The 20,418-nt window shown below is 42.4% G+C and overlaps 2 protein-coding genes across 6 annotated transcripts in view; one reads left to right on the forward strand and one right to left on the reverse strand.

Moving 5' to 3' along the window:
* The window catches only part of afap1l1a (actin filament associated protein 1-like 1a), a 29,968-nt gene extending 20,777 nt beyond the window's left edge, over nt 1-9,191 (forward strand). For all 5 annotated transcript variants that reach the window (XM_008419580.1, XM_008419579.2, XM_008419578.2 and 2 more), the window contains exons 6-19: nt 88-180; nt 274-482; nt 1,109-1,288; nt 1,393-1,473; nt 2,035-2,110; nt 2,926-3,045; nt 3,142-3,353; nt 3,830-3,975; nt 4,084-4,156; nt 4,582-4,684; nt 6,374-6,541; nt 7,884-8,059; nt 8,140-8,265; nt 8,592-9,191. In XM_008419580.1, the coding sequence (XP_008417802.1) occupies nt 88-180; nt 274-482; nt 1,109-1,288; nt 1,393-1,473; nt 2,035-2,110; nt 2,926-3,045; nt 3,142-3,353; nt 3,830-3,975; nt 4,084-4,156; nt 4,582-4,684; nt 6,374-6,541; nt 7,884-8,059; nt 8,140-8,265; nt 8,592-8,618 (1,790 nt within the window). In that variant the 3' untranslated portion in view covers nt 8,619-9,191. The remainder of the gene's footprint in view (nt 1-87; nt 181-273; nt 483-1,108; nt 1,289-1,392; nt 1,474-2,034; nt 2,111-2,925; nt 3,046-3,141; nt 3,354-3,829; nt 3,976-4,083; nt 4,157-4,581; nt 4,685-6,373; nt 6,542-7,883; nt 8,060-8,139; nt 8,266-8,591) is intronic.
* A 2,092-nt stretch (nt 9,192-11,283) lies between these two features.
* On the reverse strand, nt 11,284-20,216 carry gabrp (gamma-aminobutyric acid type A receptor subunit pi). Its single transcript, XM_008419577.2, has 10 exons — nt 19,886-20,216; nt 17,966-18,047; nt 17,776-17,888; nt 17,617-17,684; nt 17,297-17,514; nt 15,308-15,390; nt 15,003-15,140; nt 14,763-14,915; nt 11,733-11,926; nt 11,284-11,640 (listed from the first exon to the last, which is right to left on the reverse strand). The coding sequence occupies exons 2-10, from the start codon at nt 18,016-18,018 to the stop codon at nt 11,308-11,310; spliced, it is 1,353 nt and encodes a 450-aa protein (XP_008417799.1). The 5' UTR covers nt 18,019-18,047; nt 19,886-20,216; the 3' UTR covers nt 11,284-11,307.
* Between the last annotated feature and the right edge of the window lie 202 nt (nt 20,217-20,418).

The raw sequence follows: 20,418 nt of genomic DNA on the forward strand, positions 1-20,418 counted from the left end.
GTCCCAAACATAATTACAAAGCGCAAGTTGGATTTAAGTGGATAAAGATGCAGTGAGTGAGTTGGATGTCGTGTCATCTATTTTCAGACAGGCCCAGCCCTCCCAACTCTATCGACGACGTCTATGAAGATACCGACAACCACTACCCGGCATCCATTAATTTGCAACGCAAAAACTCCTGTGAGCAAGAAAACCCATCAGATAATCCCAGTTTCTCGTACTTCTATTTCACCCAGTTAAAGCATCCTGTATTGTCTCCGCCCGCTCCTTCAGACAACGACTCGGACGCTCTGAGCAGTTCCTATGAATCGTACGAGGAGGACGAAGAGGAGCGGAGCCCCGGCGTCACTCATCAGTGGCCGTCAGACGAGAGCAACATGCCTCCCGTCAGAGACTGCCGCATATGTGCTTTCCTGTTGCGCAAGAAACGCTTCGGTCAGTGGGCCAAGCAATTCACCGTTATCCGAGAAAACAGACTACAGGTGAGCGCCTCAAAGTCATGTGAGCTACGTGGCAAACAAGAGTGACAAAACAATTCAGTGTCTTTATATGCAACGTTTGTGCCTCAAGAGACTTTCATCTCTGGTTGCATTGAGAGGTGAATCTAGACAACACTTTCAGATTTGTAATTTTTTTTTAAAAATGTAAAGAGTTTTCTTCTTCACATTTATGTACTACTTTGTGTTGGTCTACCCAGTGGCGCAACTACACATTATTCAGGTGGATGCGAAAACATACATCGGCGCCCCCCCTCCCCCCGACCGAGGGAAGGAACGTCAGGGTGAAGGAGCGACGCTCACTCAGCTCCCCCCCCGAGGCCACGATACGTGAAGTGTAAAAAACTCGCTACATTTACCTCGTTATGTGCGCGAGGTGAAGGAGCGTGAGGCGCGCAAAAAAGTGTACGGGAAAACATCATCGGCGCGCCGCAYCCTCCAGACGGGGTTTTGGCGCCCCCTCTGGTGCTGCGCCCCTATGCGTTGCATACCCTGCACACCCACTTTTTGCGCCACTGGGTCTACCTACCTCATAAAATCCCACTAAAACACATTACGGTTGTAATGTTAACGGATATTGCTAAGCACTGCTTGTGTCCTCCTTCCTGCAGTGCTATAAGAACTCCAAAGACACGTGTCCCTATGTGGACCTCCTGTTGCCCCAGTGCTCCGTCGTCTACGTTCCTAAGGACATCAAAAAGAAGCACCATGAGCTGAGGTTCACCTTACCGAATGGAGATGGACTGGTGCTGGCAGTTCAAAGCAAGGAGCAGGCTCACAAGTGGCTAAAGGTAAATGCTACCTTTTTTTGCGGCAAGCGTCGTTTTGAGAATCCAGCTKCCTCTCATCCCTGAAGGAACACATGACTATGCTATAATGTAAAAACTCCCAATAGGTCGTCCGACAGGCGAGCGGTCAAAGCGTACCCGAGGAAGCCACGTCTCCCGTCACTCAGAGGAAACACGAGCTTGACAAGGTGAGGATGTTCACTCTCCACCTTCCCTGTCATTTTTATTCCGAAGGTGTAATTACRCAGCCGAGGTGAGGAAAAGTTYGATTCAAGTAGCAATTGTGCTGTCACCATCAATTTTTCTAAACAGTTGTTTGGCTTAGCCCAGCGTGCCGCGATGCCTGTACTTGGCTCGCAAAAGGAAGAGGAGATGCGCGACATAATTAGGTGTTAAGGCAACAATGACAGAGGTGGCAGTGAGTCAGCCTTCGAACATTCGCTGAAGCTTACATAAAATTGTCMGWACAGTAACTACAAACGCCTCTAACAGAAACACCGATGACACGTGATGAGAGGGAGGGACAAAAAAAAAAGAAGATGGTAGGTCGGTTTGCCTTTGTGTTTCATGGGTATTACTTTGATTCTGAAAGAAACCAGCGGCAAAGACGCTGGCTGGCTTTCAGCATGATAAATCCGAAGTGTTTTTAAACACGTGTTGACCGGATTCACTCTCGCCGAGTGACCTGGGGTGGGATTCAGACGGTGYTGGTGAAAGCCTGAAACTGTGATTGTATTGTTCCTCCACAGAGGTTGTCCGTAGACAGAAACACATCTGATTCAGACAGCGTGGGCGTTTCAGCAGGAGAGAATAGCAAAGAGAATGGTGAGAAATTTCTTCCYGAGTTGCTCGGTTTAAGCTGCATCTTGTAAAGGTTTTCATACTCCTTGAACACTTTTCATGTCAGAACCACAAACTCCAGTGGATACTAATGAGACTTGATGTGATAAGATAACATTAGGTAGCTCACAATGTTTCACAAATTAAAGTCTGACAACTGGAGCATGCATTTTTAGTACTTTTTTTTTAAGTGATACCCCTAAATTAAAGYTCACTGAGCACTAGTAAGTGCAATATCCAAATATTTACAAGATGTTGTAAAATTTCAAACCTAGCAAGATATGGTCAAAAGCAGAGGCTCATGGTAATTCTGAAAGAGCTGCAATGTTCCACATCTCAAGTGGGAGAGTCTTTCGATGTGGCAACTATTGGTCAGACACTCAGAGTCCAGCCTTTATGGAGAGAAGGCATAAAGAAAGTTTCAAGAAAACCTTAAGAAGTCAGCTCATGTCTACAGAGGACACGGCAAACATTTTGAAAATGGTACTGAAGTTAGATGAGACCAAAATGTAACGTACTCCATTCAAACTGACTGAGCGAGATTACAAGGAAGTGGTATCCATACATGCCAAGCTCAACGAGAWGTACCTGAAAAAGGCAGCACAAACTTGTCCAACAATTTGACTCTAGCGAGGTTGAATAAAAACGCATGCCATACCTTTTGATTTTAGGATTTCCTTTTATAAAATCTTTTGAAGGTCAGATGTCCTTTTTCTTTCTTTTTGCAAGATTCTGTTTAAAAGCACGTTGGTGCATGTTTCCTTTTTTTTTTTTTTTTACAAGCTAAAATTTTGATTTAGTTAAGGTGAAGCGGGGCGCATTYGCTGCAGGAAAGAAGATCACACGCATCATCAGCTTTTCCAAGAAGAAGTCGTCRCGGTCGGGTGACTCCCGGACATCCTACGGTGACCCTCGACAAGGTAGAGTCTCGATCCGCTCTCAGACTCTCGATCTCACACATTCCCTAACAATTTATTTCTCCTCCCCCCCTTTTTTTTTTTTAACCAAAAACACAGGCTACTTGTTGGTGCTGGTCAACCAGGTATGGAGAGAGCACTGGTGTTGTGTGTGCAGAGGCTCCCTGCACTTCTATCACGACCGGGGAGACCCACGGATCTCCCTGCCGAYTCTGCCGCTGAACGGCTGCGAGGTGGTCCCCGGGCTTGGACCCAAACACCCCTTTGCCTTCCGCATCATGAAGGACAGTACGGAGATGGTAGCTCTGGAGGTAAAACTCTTAACACAACTGCACGGATGAGCAGACGATGTAGCAGGCATGCCTTATTAAAAACGGTTCACACGGACAACCGCGTGGAAAATCGTGGCCTTTTTCTAAAAAAAAAAAAAAAAACTCTTAAAATAGTTGAGCTTTCCGTTCATGCATTTGTTCTCGCGAGTCTCAGGTTGGCCAACGCCAGACAGATGTTGTCACTTAAAAAGTCCTGATGAACTCAAACTATGTTCGTATGAGCAGTGTGTTTGGGTGGAGTGGGTGGAGACACCAAACCAAACTTTAAAAAAAAAAAGCTAAATATTTGACTACGACGAGGATAAATAGACAAACTTTTTATTATAACATTTTTTTGCACATTTATTTGTATAAAAACCAGTCCGTCTCCTCCCTAAAGAAATAAATAACTTGGTGAATTATGTTGTATTGATTAAACTTGTTACAACTTCAGAAACATCCTGTGTTGTTGTCAGGCGAGCAGCTCTGATGAGCTTGGACAGTGGCTCGGCGTCATCCTCGCGGAAACGGGCTCTGCCACGGACCCCGAGTCCCTGCACTACGACTACGTCGACGTGGAAACCATCGCACACATTCGGGATGCCGCTCGAAATTCCTTCCTGTGAGTGAGATGTTTAGGATATTTGAGACGGTTCAGAGGAGAGAGGAGTGTTTTGACCTMCTTCTGGCCTTTTCCTCCCTCMCTCCCTCCCTTTTTCTCCGGTCCTAGGTGGGCTACCTCCTCCAGCAGCACCTCCACCGATTCCAGGACGTACGACGAGGTCCCTACTGAGGACACGCAGGTGGGGCAGGCGCATTCTTTGAGTTAAACAGAAACTTATGGCTGAATGTTTTACTTTGATGCGATTAGACTGCAGTGTCTGTAAATGTGTGCAGCTGTTGTGGGCCATCTCTATTTAAATGAAAGGAACTTAAATACATAGACAGTGGTCTATTTCATGCCTTTTTAGATTCCAGGGGTAGAATAAAATGACTGCAAGGGAAAAGGTCAGGCTTTGTAGAACATAAACTCCTCTCTTGATCTCACCTGCACGGAGTAYRAGACATACCCTTCACCACTTCTAGCTAATTACATACATGACTCKGCGTTTTCTTATCGATATTGTACTTTGATGTTACTAGGTCTGTGGTTCTGAAATTTCTTTCCTCGCTCTCCTCTTATTCTTCTACATGCCATCCATCCCTTCCTCCTCTCTCCTCCACCCAGTTAAAGGAGAAATYACGCAATCAAGGGAAGCGACACTCGAGTTACTCCCACAGCGACTTCCACCAAGACAAGTCACTGGCCTCCCTGAAGCGAACGGGCTCAAGTAGGTGCATCTGGTCTGTTGTTTCATAGATATTCAAGGAGAATGGAGAGAGATTTGTTTGTTAGATTAAAAGTAAGTGTCAAGGTTCCAAAATGGTCTTGAAAACACGCGTTTACCCATTTTCCGACCCTGGATAATGATGCATTAGTTGATAATGATTTGGAGAAACAGACCTAACGTTTGAGATATTAGAGACTTTTTAGTTTCTGACAATAAATCTAAGACATTCTCCGATATTGCAGAGCAATACATTAAAAATAAAACCTTGAATATATTAACTCAATCTCAAACTTCTTGAGTTTATGGTGGTTATTTCACTTTTAGCATTACCTACATTGGCCCTAATGCTCTGCCACACTTCAGTGACTTTGAAGCATTTATTAATAGGGATTTTTTTTTTTTTCATCTTTAACTGGGCTCCAGTTTGACTGATGAGGATTTTCTGCTGACAGCTGATTAAGACTCGGCATTTCAGATTAGARTATTGCGTCATACCAATTACAACCGGACCGCACACGTTATATTTGTGTGCGCAAACTTTGCAAGTAAAGCTAATTCTGATTATGAGATGATAAAATTATTGCAACAAATGACTAAAYATGTAACGTCTCCAAACTAAAGCAGCAAAATTGCTACAATAGCACCAATGTTTGTAAGCCGTCATCTTCAAATTATTATGGACATTGTTAAATAAATAACAATGTTGTTGGATTAAAATCTTTTTCATCTCGACCTGAATCGTGGATAAATTGCGAACTTTGAATACCCTCGGAAACACACACACACACACACGCACACACACACACACGCACACACACACACACACACACAAAAGGCTGGTTTTTTCATCATGACTTTTCAGATAATCGGTGTCAGCACTTTTTTGCAGAATACACAATTCCACAATATTTTTACACGCTATTTTTTCAGCTTTACACCCACCCACGGTGTCCATGTGTCACTCCAGAGACTAGAAAACGAATTAAAAAGAAATAATGCAGATGTTTCCTGTTAGCATGCTGCAGTTACATTTCACAGTGGAGTCAGAGATCCCGTTTCTCTTGTGCGTTTGCGGGCTCACACTCTCTGCACGCTCCTTCTAGTGYYGAGCCAGTTTGCTGACAGCCCTGTAATTTAAAGCCCCCATCTGCCTGGATATTTCTTCTTTCTCTGTTGATCCCTTTCTCGTTTTCCACCGGTGATCTCCCCTTTTCTCTCGCCCTCTCCCAAATGCCTTGTTGTGTCATTAGCTTTACAAGTGGAGCAGATTAGCRTTTCTGGTTTGCAGAGCGTTCGCGCCGCTGCTTCTCCCCAACAYRTGAAAAGAGCTCTGCACTTTTAATGACTGAGAACTTTAGGATGTAACCGGAGATTTATTGGACCGCTCKCATTAGATGTGCCGTCTCACCTCCTGACCTCCCCGCTCTGTGTGAGTCGCYGTGTTATTTCTTCTTCACGCGTCGTCTGATCGCTCCCTAAATAAAGTCTTGATCACAAAGAAAGATGAAACCAGCRCATTAAACTTACTTAGCTGTGCAACCCTCGCCCGTATCACCACRAAAAGAATAAATAAATAAACAGCGCAGTAWTAATCAGACGGGGAGATGCRTTGCTGTCTGGGCCTTTTCTCCTTTTTTCCCACAACCCCTGCACGTCTGCTGACCCCACTCACCTTTTGCTCCCRCCCAGATACCAACCCATATGGACGGTATGGGAAAACACGAGCGGAGGAAGATGCCAARSGTTACCTCAGGGAAAAAGAAGAGCTGGAAACGGAGCGGGACGGAATACGGCATGCGCTGGTGACGCTCCGACAGCAGAAGAGAGAAGTGAAGGAAGAGCTGAAGGTGGCTTCAGGTGAGGAGATGAATAAACAAMAGGAAAACAGAAATGATGCATAAATCATTTTCAGTTTCACCCGTGGTMTCTAAATGATCACCAGKACTCATTAGCTAAAATTTGTTAGAATACTATTACATATGTATATACAATATACATCGTCACCCTTGATTAAGATATGTAAAAATGTCCTTAAAAAAATCATCTGTTGCAGGACATTACAGTTTTGTGATMAAATTYAATTTGAGTACATTTATTCTTGGTGCAACCTTCTTTTGTGAACGAGACAGCTCTTCATTTTCTCCTGTAAYGTTTCACAAAACCGGAGCCTGCAGAGCGCAAAGCRTGACCTTTGACAYGGTTTCTCTTTATTATCCAAAGTCCTGGCTCTAGCTASCGTCTCATATTCAGCTCACCTTCTGGTTTTCTCCAGGATTTCAGTTTAACCACAGAGATGGCTATGAAATGGTCTTGGCTTTGTTTCTTGAGGGTCGTTCTGTATTGATGACTGCAGTCCCCTGACAGTTTCGAGTTTTTGTTTTTTCTGCTCACTGTGAATCTCAGCTGTCTTCATTTTAAATTTTTTTTTAATGCTTGTTTTGATTGATGTTACAGAAAGTTTGGATGAGTAGTTGTTCACCGGTAGACATGTTCAGACTTAAAAAGACACACCTGACTTGTGGAACATTAAAGAAAAAAATTCCTGACAGTTTGATCAATTCATTGAACCACGTATCATGAAGTGATTCAGTTATATTTATTTCAGAAGTATTTTTAAGGGAACCAATAATTGTGGAATCAGGAGCTTTGGTGAAACACATTGAATTTTTTCCAATCAACAAATGGAATGGGAATTGGATGAAATAATTATATATGTTTTTTTTTTTATTTTTTAAAGAAATCATTAGTTTGAGATTATACTACTGCAATAAATGATTAAATCTATGCAAGGCGTCTTTCAGTAATTGTGAAGGGTTCTTTCCAGCTCTTCTGTGTTTTTGATCCTGGTTTCTGACCACTGTTACATGAGGGTCATGTGAAAGGAAAATGCCCCCCAGTGAGACAAATACAACTATTACTCATATTAAAAACAACAACATGGTTATGAAAATGTCTCCCTTGTCTAATTAATCAATTTCCTGTGATCCCTGCGGTATGCTGCTGTCGCTGACAGAGGGGAGCATTCAGACATGTTCACTGGATGCATTACTCTCCAAATGCAGGAAATAAAATRACAAGCACCATSTCATCTTGGTGCCAGCTCAGTATCTTAAAAGATGTGAAAGTAGTTTCTTCAGTGAGACGGTTACAATTTTAAAGATAACTTAAATGTAAAAAGTACGTGGTTTTTGTGGAGCAGAGAGGAGAAAGTCCTTACTGGAGAAGCGCGCGTCCCAGCTGGAGGAGGCTTGCAAGGCCAAAGAGGCCGAGAGGGTGGACCTGGAGCTCAGACTGACGCAGGTCAAAGAAAACCTGAAGAAGAGTCTGGCAGGCGGAGCGCTGGGCGCACCTGCGGAGGCCAGGCCACCTGCCAAGGTAGATCTGTCCGTCTGTGCGGAAAGACGGAGCTCTTTCACCTTGCAGTCTTTTTTTATTTACTTCTCAACTTCYCTCAGGAGTCCGGCAAAAAAATCCAGAATTCCTACAGTGACTCTTTACCAGTGAACTGCGCCGCAGAGATGCGAAAGAGGCCGCCGTCGATTTGTGCGTCCTCTGCTGGGACCGTCATGCAGAAGGCAAAGGTGAGGATGTCGATTAGATTTCTGTTACGCTTACAGAACAGTTAATCAGTCTATCACTTTACTTCGTTYTTTGCTCCAAAACAAACAAAATCCATTTTTTTCAGTGGCCTGGTCAGAGGCTAGACTTAAATCTGACTCAGTTGTTGTAGCGTAACATCAAACAGACTGGTCATGGTAAAAAACAAAAACTGTCTGGTGTGGCTTAATTCTGTTTTTCTAATCTGTTTAGTCATATTTAGACTCTTGTAATTTGTGATACGTTACCCCAAGACACACGATAAGGTAAATAAAACTAACTCGTTCCTCTTTGTGTTCTTTTCCTGCAGGAATGGGAGTTAAAGAAAAGAATCTAGGAGAGATTTTGATGGAAAATACTGAAGTAAATGGATATCACAGGGTGTGACTTTTTCCCACCTTCTTTCTTTATCAGGTTCCCCCCCCATCCCCCAAAGGTTTTCCATTCTGACATTTAGGACTTGTGTTGAAAGCAATACATAAATCAGCCAGCAGGTGGAGCTACATTTCCACTGGATATTTGCTCTTTTCAGCCCTGAAACGGTCGGCGTGGAATATGCTACTCGGACTCTTCACTCACTGCATCTGTGTATTTTCATTGTCTTGATGGCACTGAATGCATCAAGGAAGAAAAGAAAGAAAGAAGGAAAGAAAGAGAGAGAGAATCTATGTGACAAAGGCACAAGAGACGTGTACTGAAAGCAGAAGGAAGTGCATGAAATGTGGAGTTGGAAGGCACAGACGGTTGCAGCACCACAAATGATAACAGTGAGACGGTGTGCAGGCCAAACCTGACTAATGTGATATTTTTGGAAAGAGTTTTACCATGAGGTGCCTTTTCATACAGCGGCATGTATTTTTATTTGTTTTCTTCATGTACATAGCGAACTACAACTACTGTTTCTGTTTCATTCTGCGTCAGACTTTCACCGTCATGCAACAAAAACAGCATTGCGCAATAGTTTTAGACACTAAGAGTTGGTGGTCATTAGATTATTTTATTATTATTCTATTAAAGTCCCTGGCCACACTGATTTGGCTCAAGCAGTGACCTACATTTACTTGAACCCTTTTTGTAGGTAACTGAATGACTAACATAGCGGTGCTACTCTGTGATCTATTCCTTTTTTTGTCATTTAAATGCTTTCTGTCAACTTTTGCACTTTATGTAAACCTGGATGAGGGACTAATAAATTTGCTTTTCACTGTACAAGCAGTTGTTTTTTTTTAACCGTCGTAAAACACCGAGTCATGAAAGGGCTTCATTAAACTCCACCAACAAGTCGTAGTTACTGCCATTTTCAGTTTAATTGCACATGGCCAGTTATATAGCCTGATACAGCCAAAGCAGAAAAAAAAAGCACATCTATATGATTTGTTTAATAATTGCATTTCAATGTGGCGTAGCAGATGGCGTTGGTGATTCAGCAGCGCTTTTTTGTCAAAAGTATTCATACCCCTCGATCCTTTCCACATTTTGTCACGTTCCATTTACAAACGCCAACGTATTAATTTCGGATTGGATGCGACAGACCGATGCAAAGCAATGYGTTTTTGTGAAGTGGAAAAATGAAGGTGGTTTTCCACCTTTTTTTTTTTCTTTCTTTTTTTTACAAATTAAAATCTGAAAATTTGAATACGTATTTGCATCAGATACCTAATAATGCAGCCCAATGCAATTTCCTGCGTTCAAAGAAAAGTCACAAGTATAAAATAACAAAGTATGATGAAGTGGAGGATTTTAGGTCAGATTACAAAGCACTGTTTCAAGCTTTGACGATCTCACAAAGCTCTGTTTGATATTTCATCTGAAAATAGGGGGGGAATATTGTACAACTGCAAACCAACAGGAAACTGGGTTGAAGTAACCAGAGAAGCGGTCGAAAGAACCAACCAAAAGCTGGCAGAAGCACATAAAATGAAGAGTGCAGYAGATGTTTTGCAGGTGAAATACACTGCAGAATATATGAAGCACACCCTAAGGATTTGGGCAGAGTGCAAGACGGATCATGTATGAGGCAGCAGCATAGTTCAAGTTCACTCACTGAGAGCAAGCCTGCAGGTGTCAAGTTCGACTAGCAAGAGGAAAGCCATCGCTAAAAGAACTCTGAACATGCAGCTTGACGCAACCAATCAAGGAGACGCAGCAAAGACGGGGAAGTGGCAGCGAACCAATGCTGCGCATCACCCTGAAAAAAAATCTCCCCGGTGGCGAAACAACGGTGGTGGCAGCATCTTGCTGAGCGGTTTCATTTCTTCAGTAGGTGGAAAGGAATCCTAACCAGAAGAGGGGAAACCCTGGAGAAAAAAAATAAAAAGCTGTTAGAGGTTGCGAAACACTAATGACCGGGAYGGGGATTGCCTTCCAGCAGGATTCTACACAGACAGCCAAAACTATMATGAAATGGTTCGGCCTATGTAAATCAAAGTCTCGCGAGAGACCTGAAAAATTACGTTCCACATCACTCTAACACTTACGCTGGTTTGCCAATAAAAGTGGGGCAAAAAAAAAAAAAAGTCAGTCTCTCGATGTACAAATCCAATAGAGAGAGAGAAATACTTGCAGTAATGATTGCACTCAGAAGTGGTTCTACAAAGTATTGATCAAGATAAGCTGAATACACACAGATGCAAAGCGTTTGGTAAAATATTGACCATCAGTCAGCTCATTTGACTGGYACGTCACGAAATCCCAACAAAACAGTGAAGTTTGTGGAAAGGTTTAGTCAGTATAAATACTTTTGAAAGCACTGTGATACGCRTGGATTTTAATCAWCAAACCCTCATGCTTAAAATGTGCAGAGCCGTTCATTTACTTGCAATTAACACCACCTTTTTTTTAGCAGAGAGCACAGTCCTGTCTAACTGCTTCTTTTTATATGCAGCCCCTAAAACAGGTTTTATCTTTTTGCTACCAAAAAAAAGTTTCATCAGACATGTCCAGGTCCAGCCGCTGGCTAACGAGGAGGTTAGGAAGGCTTCARGGCAGTGGCGYGAGCTATCCTGCAGCCTGCTGCTAATCAGCACTCAGAGAAAGAGATAATAGAGCCAATACAGGATATTGACAAAGAGGAACGCCGTGGGGAAAGCGGTGCGGGCGTGGCGATCGATGTTGTGTGGATTTTCCACAATRAAGACGGCAGCTGCTCTGCGCGAGGCGTCTTTCACGGACGACAAGCCGCAGCCCTGACTCTGCKCTTTTTCCGTCGGAGCCGCGTGGCTCTTGGCGTCGCTCTTTGCCGGCTCCTCAGTCAGTTCCTCTGCGGTGGTGCCCACCTCTACGGACTGGTTCGGTTGGCTGGAGTTGACGATTGGCACCAGGCCGTTTCCATTGGACTCGGCAAACTCCCTCAAAAGCTCCTTGATAGACACACAKWCACACACAGATGCTTTAATCCAGTCATAGTCGATATCTGTGACTGRATTTTATGGCCTGGTACGCGTTYCCTTACCCTGTGTAGATCCTCGATGGTTTGATGCTGCATTGTATAAAAATGAGCACAGGCATATTCCAACAGGGCACCGAAGATGAAGGTGAARCAGATGCCCAAGTAAACATCTATGGCCTTTATGAAGCAGTTKGCGTTTGGCAGGGACGTGCGGGCCCCCATCATCAGAGTGGTCATGGTCAGGACGGTGGTCACTCCTGCAGATTTTGAGTRGAATAATATTTCAATCGATTTACAGTCAGTTTACCTTAAGAAGAAAGTTTTCTGTTTCCAGGTGCTCCATGTGATTTCAATGCTTTCTTTGTTAACCGTGATCTTTGTGCAAGTTGTAATAACTCATTTGGCTCTAGACTTGTCAATTTCTTTTATTTTTTTGTAATTCTTTTAAGGATTTCCTGCAGCACATATGCATCTCTCTGCATCTTTATTCAGATGGAATYCAGACTAGTTGATCGTTGACACTAAATCTCAAGGACTTGAGAGCAGAACATGTGAAACCTTTGCTTTGCTTTACAAGATGTTCAAAACTAAAATAAAATACTGTAGTTTAAGGAACGCGTTTTAACAGATTCTTTTTTTAATAATCCAATTTCAGTACGTGTTACAAAGAGAACCATAAGAATAGTCACCGGCTAAATAACCGCTCACCGCAAATCCAACAGGAGTTTAAAAAGTGGATCGACGTATTTGTAGGACTGAAGTGATAAAAAATAAGCAGGCGTCTCTGAGCAGTTATTAGTTTTCAGCTACTAAGACCAATAAATCTGGATTTCTGGATCAGTGAAGATGCCAAGAGAGTTGCTAGTAAGAATTATGCTGCTTATAACTTTTAACTAGCACTGCACTTTAAATAACCAGTAAATCCCCTTTTTGTAGAGCGAATTTGTTCTCTCTCAATCTGAACCTAAAAACTTGACATTGTTTTGCTTTTCATCAAAACTCTGTTTTTTCCCCCCCAAACATGTTAAGCCATCTCTTTGTCTCATCCTTTGAAAAAAAAGAAGTAATTTAAAGTGCCTRAACTAATGCAACGCATGAACAACATGCATAACTGACTCAATGTTTGTTTTATTTTTACTTCTAATGAAGTGAATGTGAAGAMATTTAACCTGGGCAAGAGAACGGGGTTGAGTCTTATGCAATGTGCTTTGGTTTGTCTGACTATCCATCACAACTGAAGATTGGTTCATAATTTATGTTCAACTGTGACATAAAACTAAATGTTAAAGAARTGACATTTGAAACTAAAAATGTTAAAATTGACTAAATTATTCATTTCGGCCAATCAAACATTTTACCAGGAAGACATATTTTAAAYTATATGCCTGCGATGGGAGCCAAAAGTCTACTAACACCATCAAGCAAGCAGCATGAGCAAAAAGCTGTTTTAAAAAAATAATAATAATAAAACCAGAAGTACAGATTATGGTGGGTTGGAACCTAATCTTTAAAAGTCCATAAACTGCAGAAGTTTTGGACTTYTGCTTTGAACATCACAAGTAAAAAAGAGATAAATTAACAAAGCCCATAGCCTCATTCTGACATAAAAATGCCTCAGTGAACACCCTCAGCCCTTTAGAAGAGAAACTCCACTGGCAAATATTCAATACATTTCATACATTTCTGCTGCTGCTGCATCCAGCCAGGTCTGCCTACATACATTTAATRAGCGGCTCCACGTCCGGTGCCTCTGATTCAGCTAACGAGATCCCCTCAGCCACCGGTGCTGCGTTCAAAATGACCACAACTGGCTCGTTTGGAGTCGACGCACGGCGTTTCTGGTAATTCCGTTGTTTGTCTGCACTTTTTGAAGAGTATTTTAACAAACCACACATTGGCTGGTTATGGTGCCTTGATGCAGTTCACACTTCTGCTTTCCCACTGCTCTCAGATTCAACAGCAAATGCAGTGAGTTTACTGGACGAGGGATTTCTAAAGTGTTGGGTTGGCTATAGGCGAAATGTATTTTTCAAAAATATTTTAAACAGTCTTTTAGATATTAGTTTTTAGTTGTCAGATAAGACGTACCCCAAATGTTATGGAAGTAAACAAAAGTCCCAACATTTCAAAAAAGAGGAAAAACCATTATTATTCWGTGACGCATCGCTACACTGGTAGCKTCCGGATTACAGAGATTTAAAGAATCAATTGTTAAAGCAAAAATGAAGGTAAAGCAGTTTACTGATCAGAATGAGTCTGACCGTTGGTGGAAACTTGAGAAAATTTGGAGAAAGCATTAAATTATCGCCACCGTTGGATTCTGTAATACTTTTCTGACCTGTCGTAGATGGACGTCACGGTACCATCAGGTAAGCAAAATCCCCAGACTAGTGAGTAATAATGTTATTTGTTCATATGAAAGACATACAACCCTATGTCTGCTATAAGAGTACAAATCTGTACTTTCACGTGAGACTTGTTAAGTTTATTGTGTGCAAAACTACAACAGTTAAAGCTACAGGCGTGATGGATCCACCTCATCAGCCGCAACCTACCGGTTCTCTCTCAAGTCCAGTAAACGTTCAAATTTAACATCGGACTGTTGTGCAGTGGCATTCAACATGCATGTTCCTGTCTTGACACTTGAAATGCCTCCGAAAACATTTTGCATTGCAGCACAGATGGTGTTTGGCAAAGAAGACGGGGACAATAATAACAGTCATCTGAAACAATGTAAATTCTTAATAACTATGTCTATGTTCTTGCATCCGATGATTATGTGCTGCTTCAGTTTGAGTTGTTTAAAAGACCGTGATGGTAATTTTGTCCAGAAGAAGGCTTAAAAAGACACAATTACTGCAAACCAGACAATATGTGGATTTAATTTAGTGGGTAAATACCTGCTAAAGCTGATCAAAMGGCAAAGAAAAATGAAAGAAATCAAAAGGTATTTTTGAGTTGCCAGTTCATGTCTCCTTTCTTAACGTTGCAAAAGTTTCCATTTTAATTTGAAAAAAATCAACAAGCCGGTGTCTTCAGAGACTTGACTGGTACTTGGCGTACCAGAATCATAAAGGACAAAAAAATACTGACCGATGCACGTTCGGGCTGGCACAGACGACTGGCTGATCCAGAAAGAGACCCAGGAGAGAACCACGAGCAGAATGGAGGGGACGTATGTCTCCAAGATAAAGAACAAGACATTTCTGCGCAGGGAAAAATGCAGCACCAGCTTGGGGTAATGACCTGTTTAGAGACATGAGACAGCACAGCTCTCTAAACGCATAAAAGCGATGGATCGCGTTCACGTTTGGACATTACTCCACTCTGTACCTGTTTCGTACACGGCCTCCGTCACCGAYGTGTAGTAGCTCTCCACGCTGTACTGAGCCAGACGCAAGGTGTCCAGACCCTTCACAGAGTCGTTCCCTCTTGTCCAGTAGAACACCACGTCCTGGATGTTGTAGCCCCCTGACGACGCAGCACATGTGCTATTGGTACATGGTTACAGCATCAAATCTGCACAGCAACAAAGAGCTTATACTCTCTCTACACTGACAAAGATGTAAAGCTACAGAGGTAATGGAAAGCAGACGAACACACGCTTGGCGGCGGGTCGGTGGGAAGGAAGTACTCACAGCTCTCCAGCTGCAGGGTGCACACCTGTTTGTCCATGGGGTATTTGGTCAGGTCCATGTTGCAGGCAATGGTAGCCGTGATGCTGTCGAGTTTTCAAAGCAAAAGCATCAAAAACTTTTTTTCTTTTTTTTTTTTACTCCTCTTCCCCATAAACTTTTTTCCTTCTTTTGTTGAGCAAAAGACGCCAACAGATCAGTGAAAGCTAAGAACTGCTTTTCTTCTGAGTGACAGTTAAAAAAAAAACAAAAAAAAACAAAACAAAGGCCCCGATTTCATATGTCAGCAAATATTTTCAACGTTTGATGTTTTATTCACGTTTAACTCTCTCACTCTAACCGTGGGGGCGTAAAGTGTCATTTTCGTGCTTAAAGAAAGTTCTGCCACACTTATGCCATTATTCGGATTATTCATGGTTTGTTTTGTTTTAATCACTGGTTTTATATCATCACATTAGGATGTGCAATMATTACTGACAGGTGAGTTAAATCAGGTGATGAAATCAGGGATGAGAAGGGAGGAGTTTATGTTGTGTAAAGTTATTTTTGAATTAAAAAAAAAAAACTGCTTTGCAGCACCCTGACACTCAGACGACGCTATAAAGTTAATGACCTGCGCTAAACGGAAGACCACGATGTTTGCAATGCCACTTTGGATATGTTAATTGAATGTAAATATGCAAATATAGAGTCACAGTTTTCCATGGAGAAGGGATTCTCTTTTAAATAGTGTGGAATAAACAGGTGAAATTCGTTGTGCTTAACTGTGTCTTCACTGTCTTTTTTTTTTTTTTTTTTTTAAAGAGATAAATTGGACCTGAATAATATCACATATTGTATCACTGTGTATAACAAAGCAATAACAATAAAACTAACGTCTAAAAAGTTTGCTGTGCACATGGCATAAATAAGAGAAGTGTGTTGTGCATCGGCATTCACCTACCCCCCCACCCCTTCCCTCCCCATCAATACTTTTTAAAGCAACCTCCAATTAGGAATTTAGACCTATGTCTCTACCAGCTTTGCACATCCAGGCATTGAAATTCTGCCCGTTCCTTTTGACAAAATAGCTCAACCTTAGCCGAAATGAATGTAGAAATTTCTATGAATATCAACTATGAAGTCCTATCATAGATTCTCATTTATATAAAAAGATACAGATTTATTTTTATCCCCTCCCCCACAAAACAATTTAGTTTTCTTTCAAATCATTCCGCTTTTGATCCGACTTTCTTGTTGGGGTTGTTATTCAGCCGGAATATAAACCTTTACCACAGTGTCAAGTCTGCTGCTTCCTCCAGCAGGTTTTCTTTCGTTTATTTATCCCTATTCATCACCCAATCACAAAAATTACAAATAAAGATRCACATAAAATATGCCATTTGTCTGAAAAGTGTGGCATGTATATATTCAACCCCCTTGACTCTTATAMCCATCATTAAAATCCAAAGCAAAGCACTCTCTTCCTGTAAGACTCGTAACTGATGTCTCAGCATGAAAGTTTGCTATCTGATGCATAATTCATGTTTAACTCCAAGTCTCGATAATCTATCATCCTAAAAATCCCTTAGCAACACAGTAAACATTCAGACGAAGCGCTCTGCATGTTCGAGGGCAGCTTCCTGACTCATGTTCAAAGCGAGTTGCCACCATCCATGTTGACATTCATGAATCACCGTCTGTCTTAATTCAGCCAGACGAAGGGTGAATCTAAACATAATACAAAGTTGCTCTTTTTTTTCTTCTATTAAGCTTTGGAGTCAAAACAAAGTTCCGCAGCAGGGTGACGAAACAGATTAAATGTCAAGACACATTTTCATAGATGCCAAGGACATGACAAATCAAAGCAATTTCAGGGACACCAGGCATMCAGAAATGAAGTGTCACTCCCTTAAGGTTCATGACTGGGTGGTGATGCATCAGTGATTCCTTCCTGTTTTGAGTAGGACCTGAGGCCAGAGCGCGGCCGATTGCAGGAAAGGTGCAACGTACCGGAGCGCGTAGAGAACGGTGCCGTTGCTGAAGATGCGGATGAGGCGGTTCTCCACCGTCACGTCGTGAAGGAACGAGCGCTTCGAGTCCGGGATGAAGGTGTCCGGGATCCAGAGCAACGACACCAGCCGCCCGTCCACGCTCACGCTCTCGTTCCCGGGAAACACCAGCCTGGAGTCGCGCCACCGCTGACGGAGAAAGATGGTCGCTGTGTAGTCCTGACAGGACGGCATCAAGAAGGATTTCTTTAATAYTTTTGTTGCACCACCTCATTTATTAAGCYCAGTTGCTAAAGAAGAACGAAGCGGAGTTTGGTGTACCATATTTATTTCAGAGATGGCGTCGATGCTGGCGATATCCAGACTCATTCCAATCTCCACAGGACCTTCTGTTGTAAACAAAGACAAGAAATGTGGTCAAAATCCAATCGGGAAACACAAAAACTGAAAAAAAAAAAGTGTTCTCAGTCTTTTGATTACCGTTGAAATTGGGCCTTAGGTAGCGGTTGTATCCCTTCATGAGCCTCTGAATGGTGGGCTGAAGCTGAGAGCCGTTCCACTCACCCCAGTGGTTGTTAGGGAACATGCAACCACTGAGGGGGAATAGAAGAGGTCAGTCAATGAGAAATGGACAATAGAAGTGATTGAGTTTCAACAGCAGTTCGCTCACCCCTGTGTGACGGTAAGGCAGATGAGGAGRAGCTCATTCAGCTGGACAGTCATTGTGGATCAACAGACGAAGGTCAACGGCGCTGCTCAGATAACGTGAGAAAAGGAGTGAAAAGTGCATACGTGTAATTCTCTTTCTATAAAAGTCCAGTGCTCCTTGAACATTTTTATGTTTTGTCTTGTAGCAATCAGAAATTTCCAAGTGGGATTTTAAGTGAWAGATCAAGTGGGAAGTGGAAGAAAAAAAACAACAACTTTAAATCTGAAAAGTGAGCAGTGCGTTTTGTTTCAGCCTCTTATTTTTACCCCTTYTGAAACATTCCCACAGCATGATGAAGTCACCACCGTCTCTCATGATGGGAAGGATGTGCAGAGGTTAGTTTTACAACAAACATAGCTATGAACGCCAAAAAGTTACATTCTGGTTTCATCTGCCCATAGCATCCTCCTCTACATGTTTTGTTGTGTTTTCCACACGGTGACTCGCCAACTTTGAGCATYGTCTCTATGTAGTTAATGCCTCACTTCCTTATTTGTTTGATTTGTTGAGTGAATTACTAAAAGAAYATCACAGCACCATTCTTTTATGTCTACTAACTTTTATTCTTTAGATAAATCTGGCAAGTTTTAGATTTTCAACTTGGGTGTGTCAGTTTGTCAAAGGTAGACGTACAGCAGTAAATGGTTTTAGATTAATTTCTTTAACTTTTTTTCTAGTTTTCTAGTTGACTTTTGCTAGAATCTTAAAGGCAGCAGAAGCAACCTAAACCACMTACAAAGGTTTTACAGTGAAGTCATCCTGTTGACAAATTCCTCCACCTTTCCCACCGATCTTTCTAGGATTTGCAGATGTACGATTGCGTGACTTATCCAAAACTGGGGATTTCCTCTTACAGTCCAAACATTGCATTATTGGTTGCAATGTGGCCCTTTAGGGGTATTCCAGTGAAGGGAGTACCCCTAAAAAGAAATACAAGCCTTTCTTTTCAAAAAAATGTCTTTTGAACATTGAAGCTTGCGGTATATACCTTGACAAATATGAAAGGTTCAAGTTGTGCAAAGATTTCACAAGCCATTCCCCTTCGCACCACAGTGCAGGATGGCACAGCTTCGCCATTGGATGGCAGCGTCTGACCGGAGCGTGGTTACACACCTCAGGGGAAATCTGCAGCTCAAGAGTCATTCCAGCGCCTTGGAGTGCTTCGTCTCCACCAACAAATGCACAGGGATGTGGTATCGATCCCRTACCTCCTGGTCAACACCGTTGCATCAGCAGCTGCTCCATTTTGCACAACTTAATGATGTAAAGACYACKGAGCAGATATGCGTCCACCTGTACATTTACATGTTTTAGCTGAAGTTTCTACATGAAAGAGTGTGCCTTGGTTTGTCGATGTGTGTTGTCACAGCCTCATGGTTTATTCACTCTGCATCACCGACAACTAATCACAGCACTAACTCACTGTGGGGTCCTTGTTGTCACTGGTTGAAATGCCCCCAGCCCCCTTCCTCTCCWACCGCCTGCAGATTAATCTTACTGCCACTAATAGAAAGCAGCGCTCTCATGTCTTGCTGTTATGCAAATCCATGTTTCTGTTACCAAAGCAAAACATCTTGCAGATGAGTTGCATTGTGGCACATTCATTAATTGACCATGGACACATGAACACAAATGACTGTCYCTGCTCTTGGCCAAACTGAAAGTTAAAGGGTGGAAATTAGTAGGAATTACAGTAAATGTCCTCATATTGTGTGTTCATTGCAGGTTTATTTGAGTCTTTCCCTGAACGTTCAATTTTTATTGCYTATTTTTCCCACAATTTTACTGTTCACAAACCCCCCAAATTATTTGGTGTTTTTCCATTTCATCCCTTAAAGCATGCCAGCACAGCTTTATCTCTCATTTAAAAGTTGCCCTTACCTGCTTTGACGTTTGCCCACCTATCTTGTGGCTCTTCTTCTTTCACTCTTATCTCCTCTGCAGCCTTATCCTTTGTTCCCGCCGTAGTCTCCCGCCCCTCTTTGTGGCCCACGTGTGAAGTCGTTCTCTCCTCGCAGTTAGTTCTGAATAAATCCCCGCGTTCCTTCGGCAGACCACAGCTGCATCCTACGCCCCGATGCACGAGCCGCGGCTGGTCGTTTTACTGTTTGTGCAAACTCCCACCACCTCTCTGCACAGCCGTATCCATCTCCCCACTGAGCCCCGTGTGCATACACCCCTCCCTCTGTCTCCCAGTCTTCATCCCTCTTCCACTCTCCTCAGCATCACATTTGAGCTGCAGCTGCTCCTACACACTCAGTCATTTGCATTGAAATTCCATCTGAGGGCATTCCCTAAGCATGACAATCTAAAAAACTTCCATTAAAGCATAATGTCAATAAAACCAATCCTACCATTTTTTAAGATCTCTACCTCAGTACTTTTCTCAAAATCACACTCTGTGTTTTACTTGT

Source organism: Poecilia reticulata, linkage group LG10, assembly GCF_000633615.1.
Source record: "Poecilia reticulata strain Guanapo linkage group LG10, Guppy_female_1.0+MT, whole genome shotgun sequence".
Taxonomy (NCBI): domain Eukaryota; kingdom Metazoa; phylum Chordata; class Actinopteri; order Cyprinodontiformes; family Poeciliidae; genus Poecilia; species Poecilia reticulata.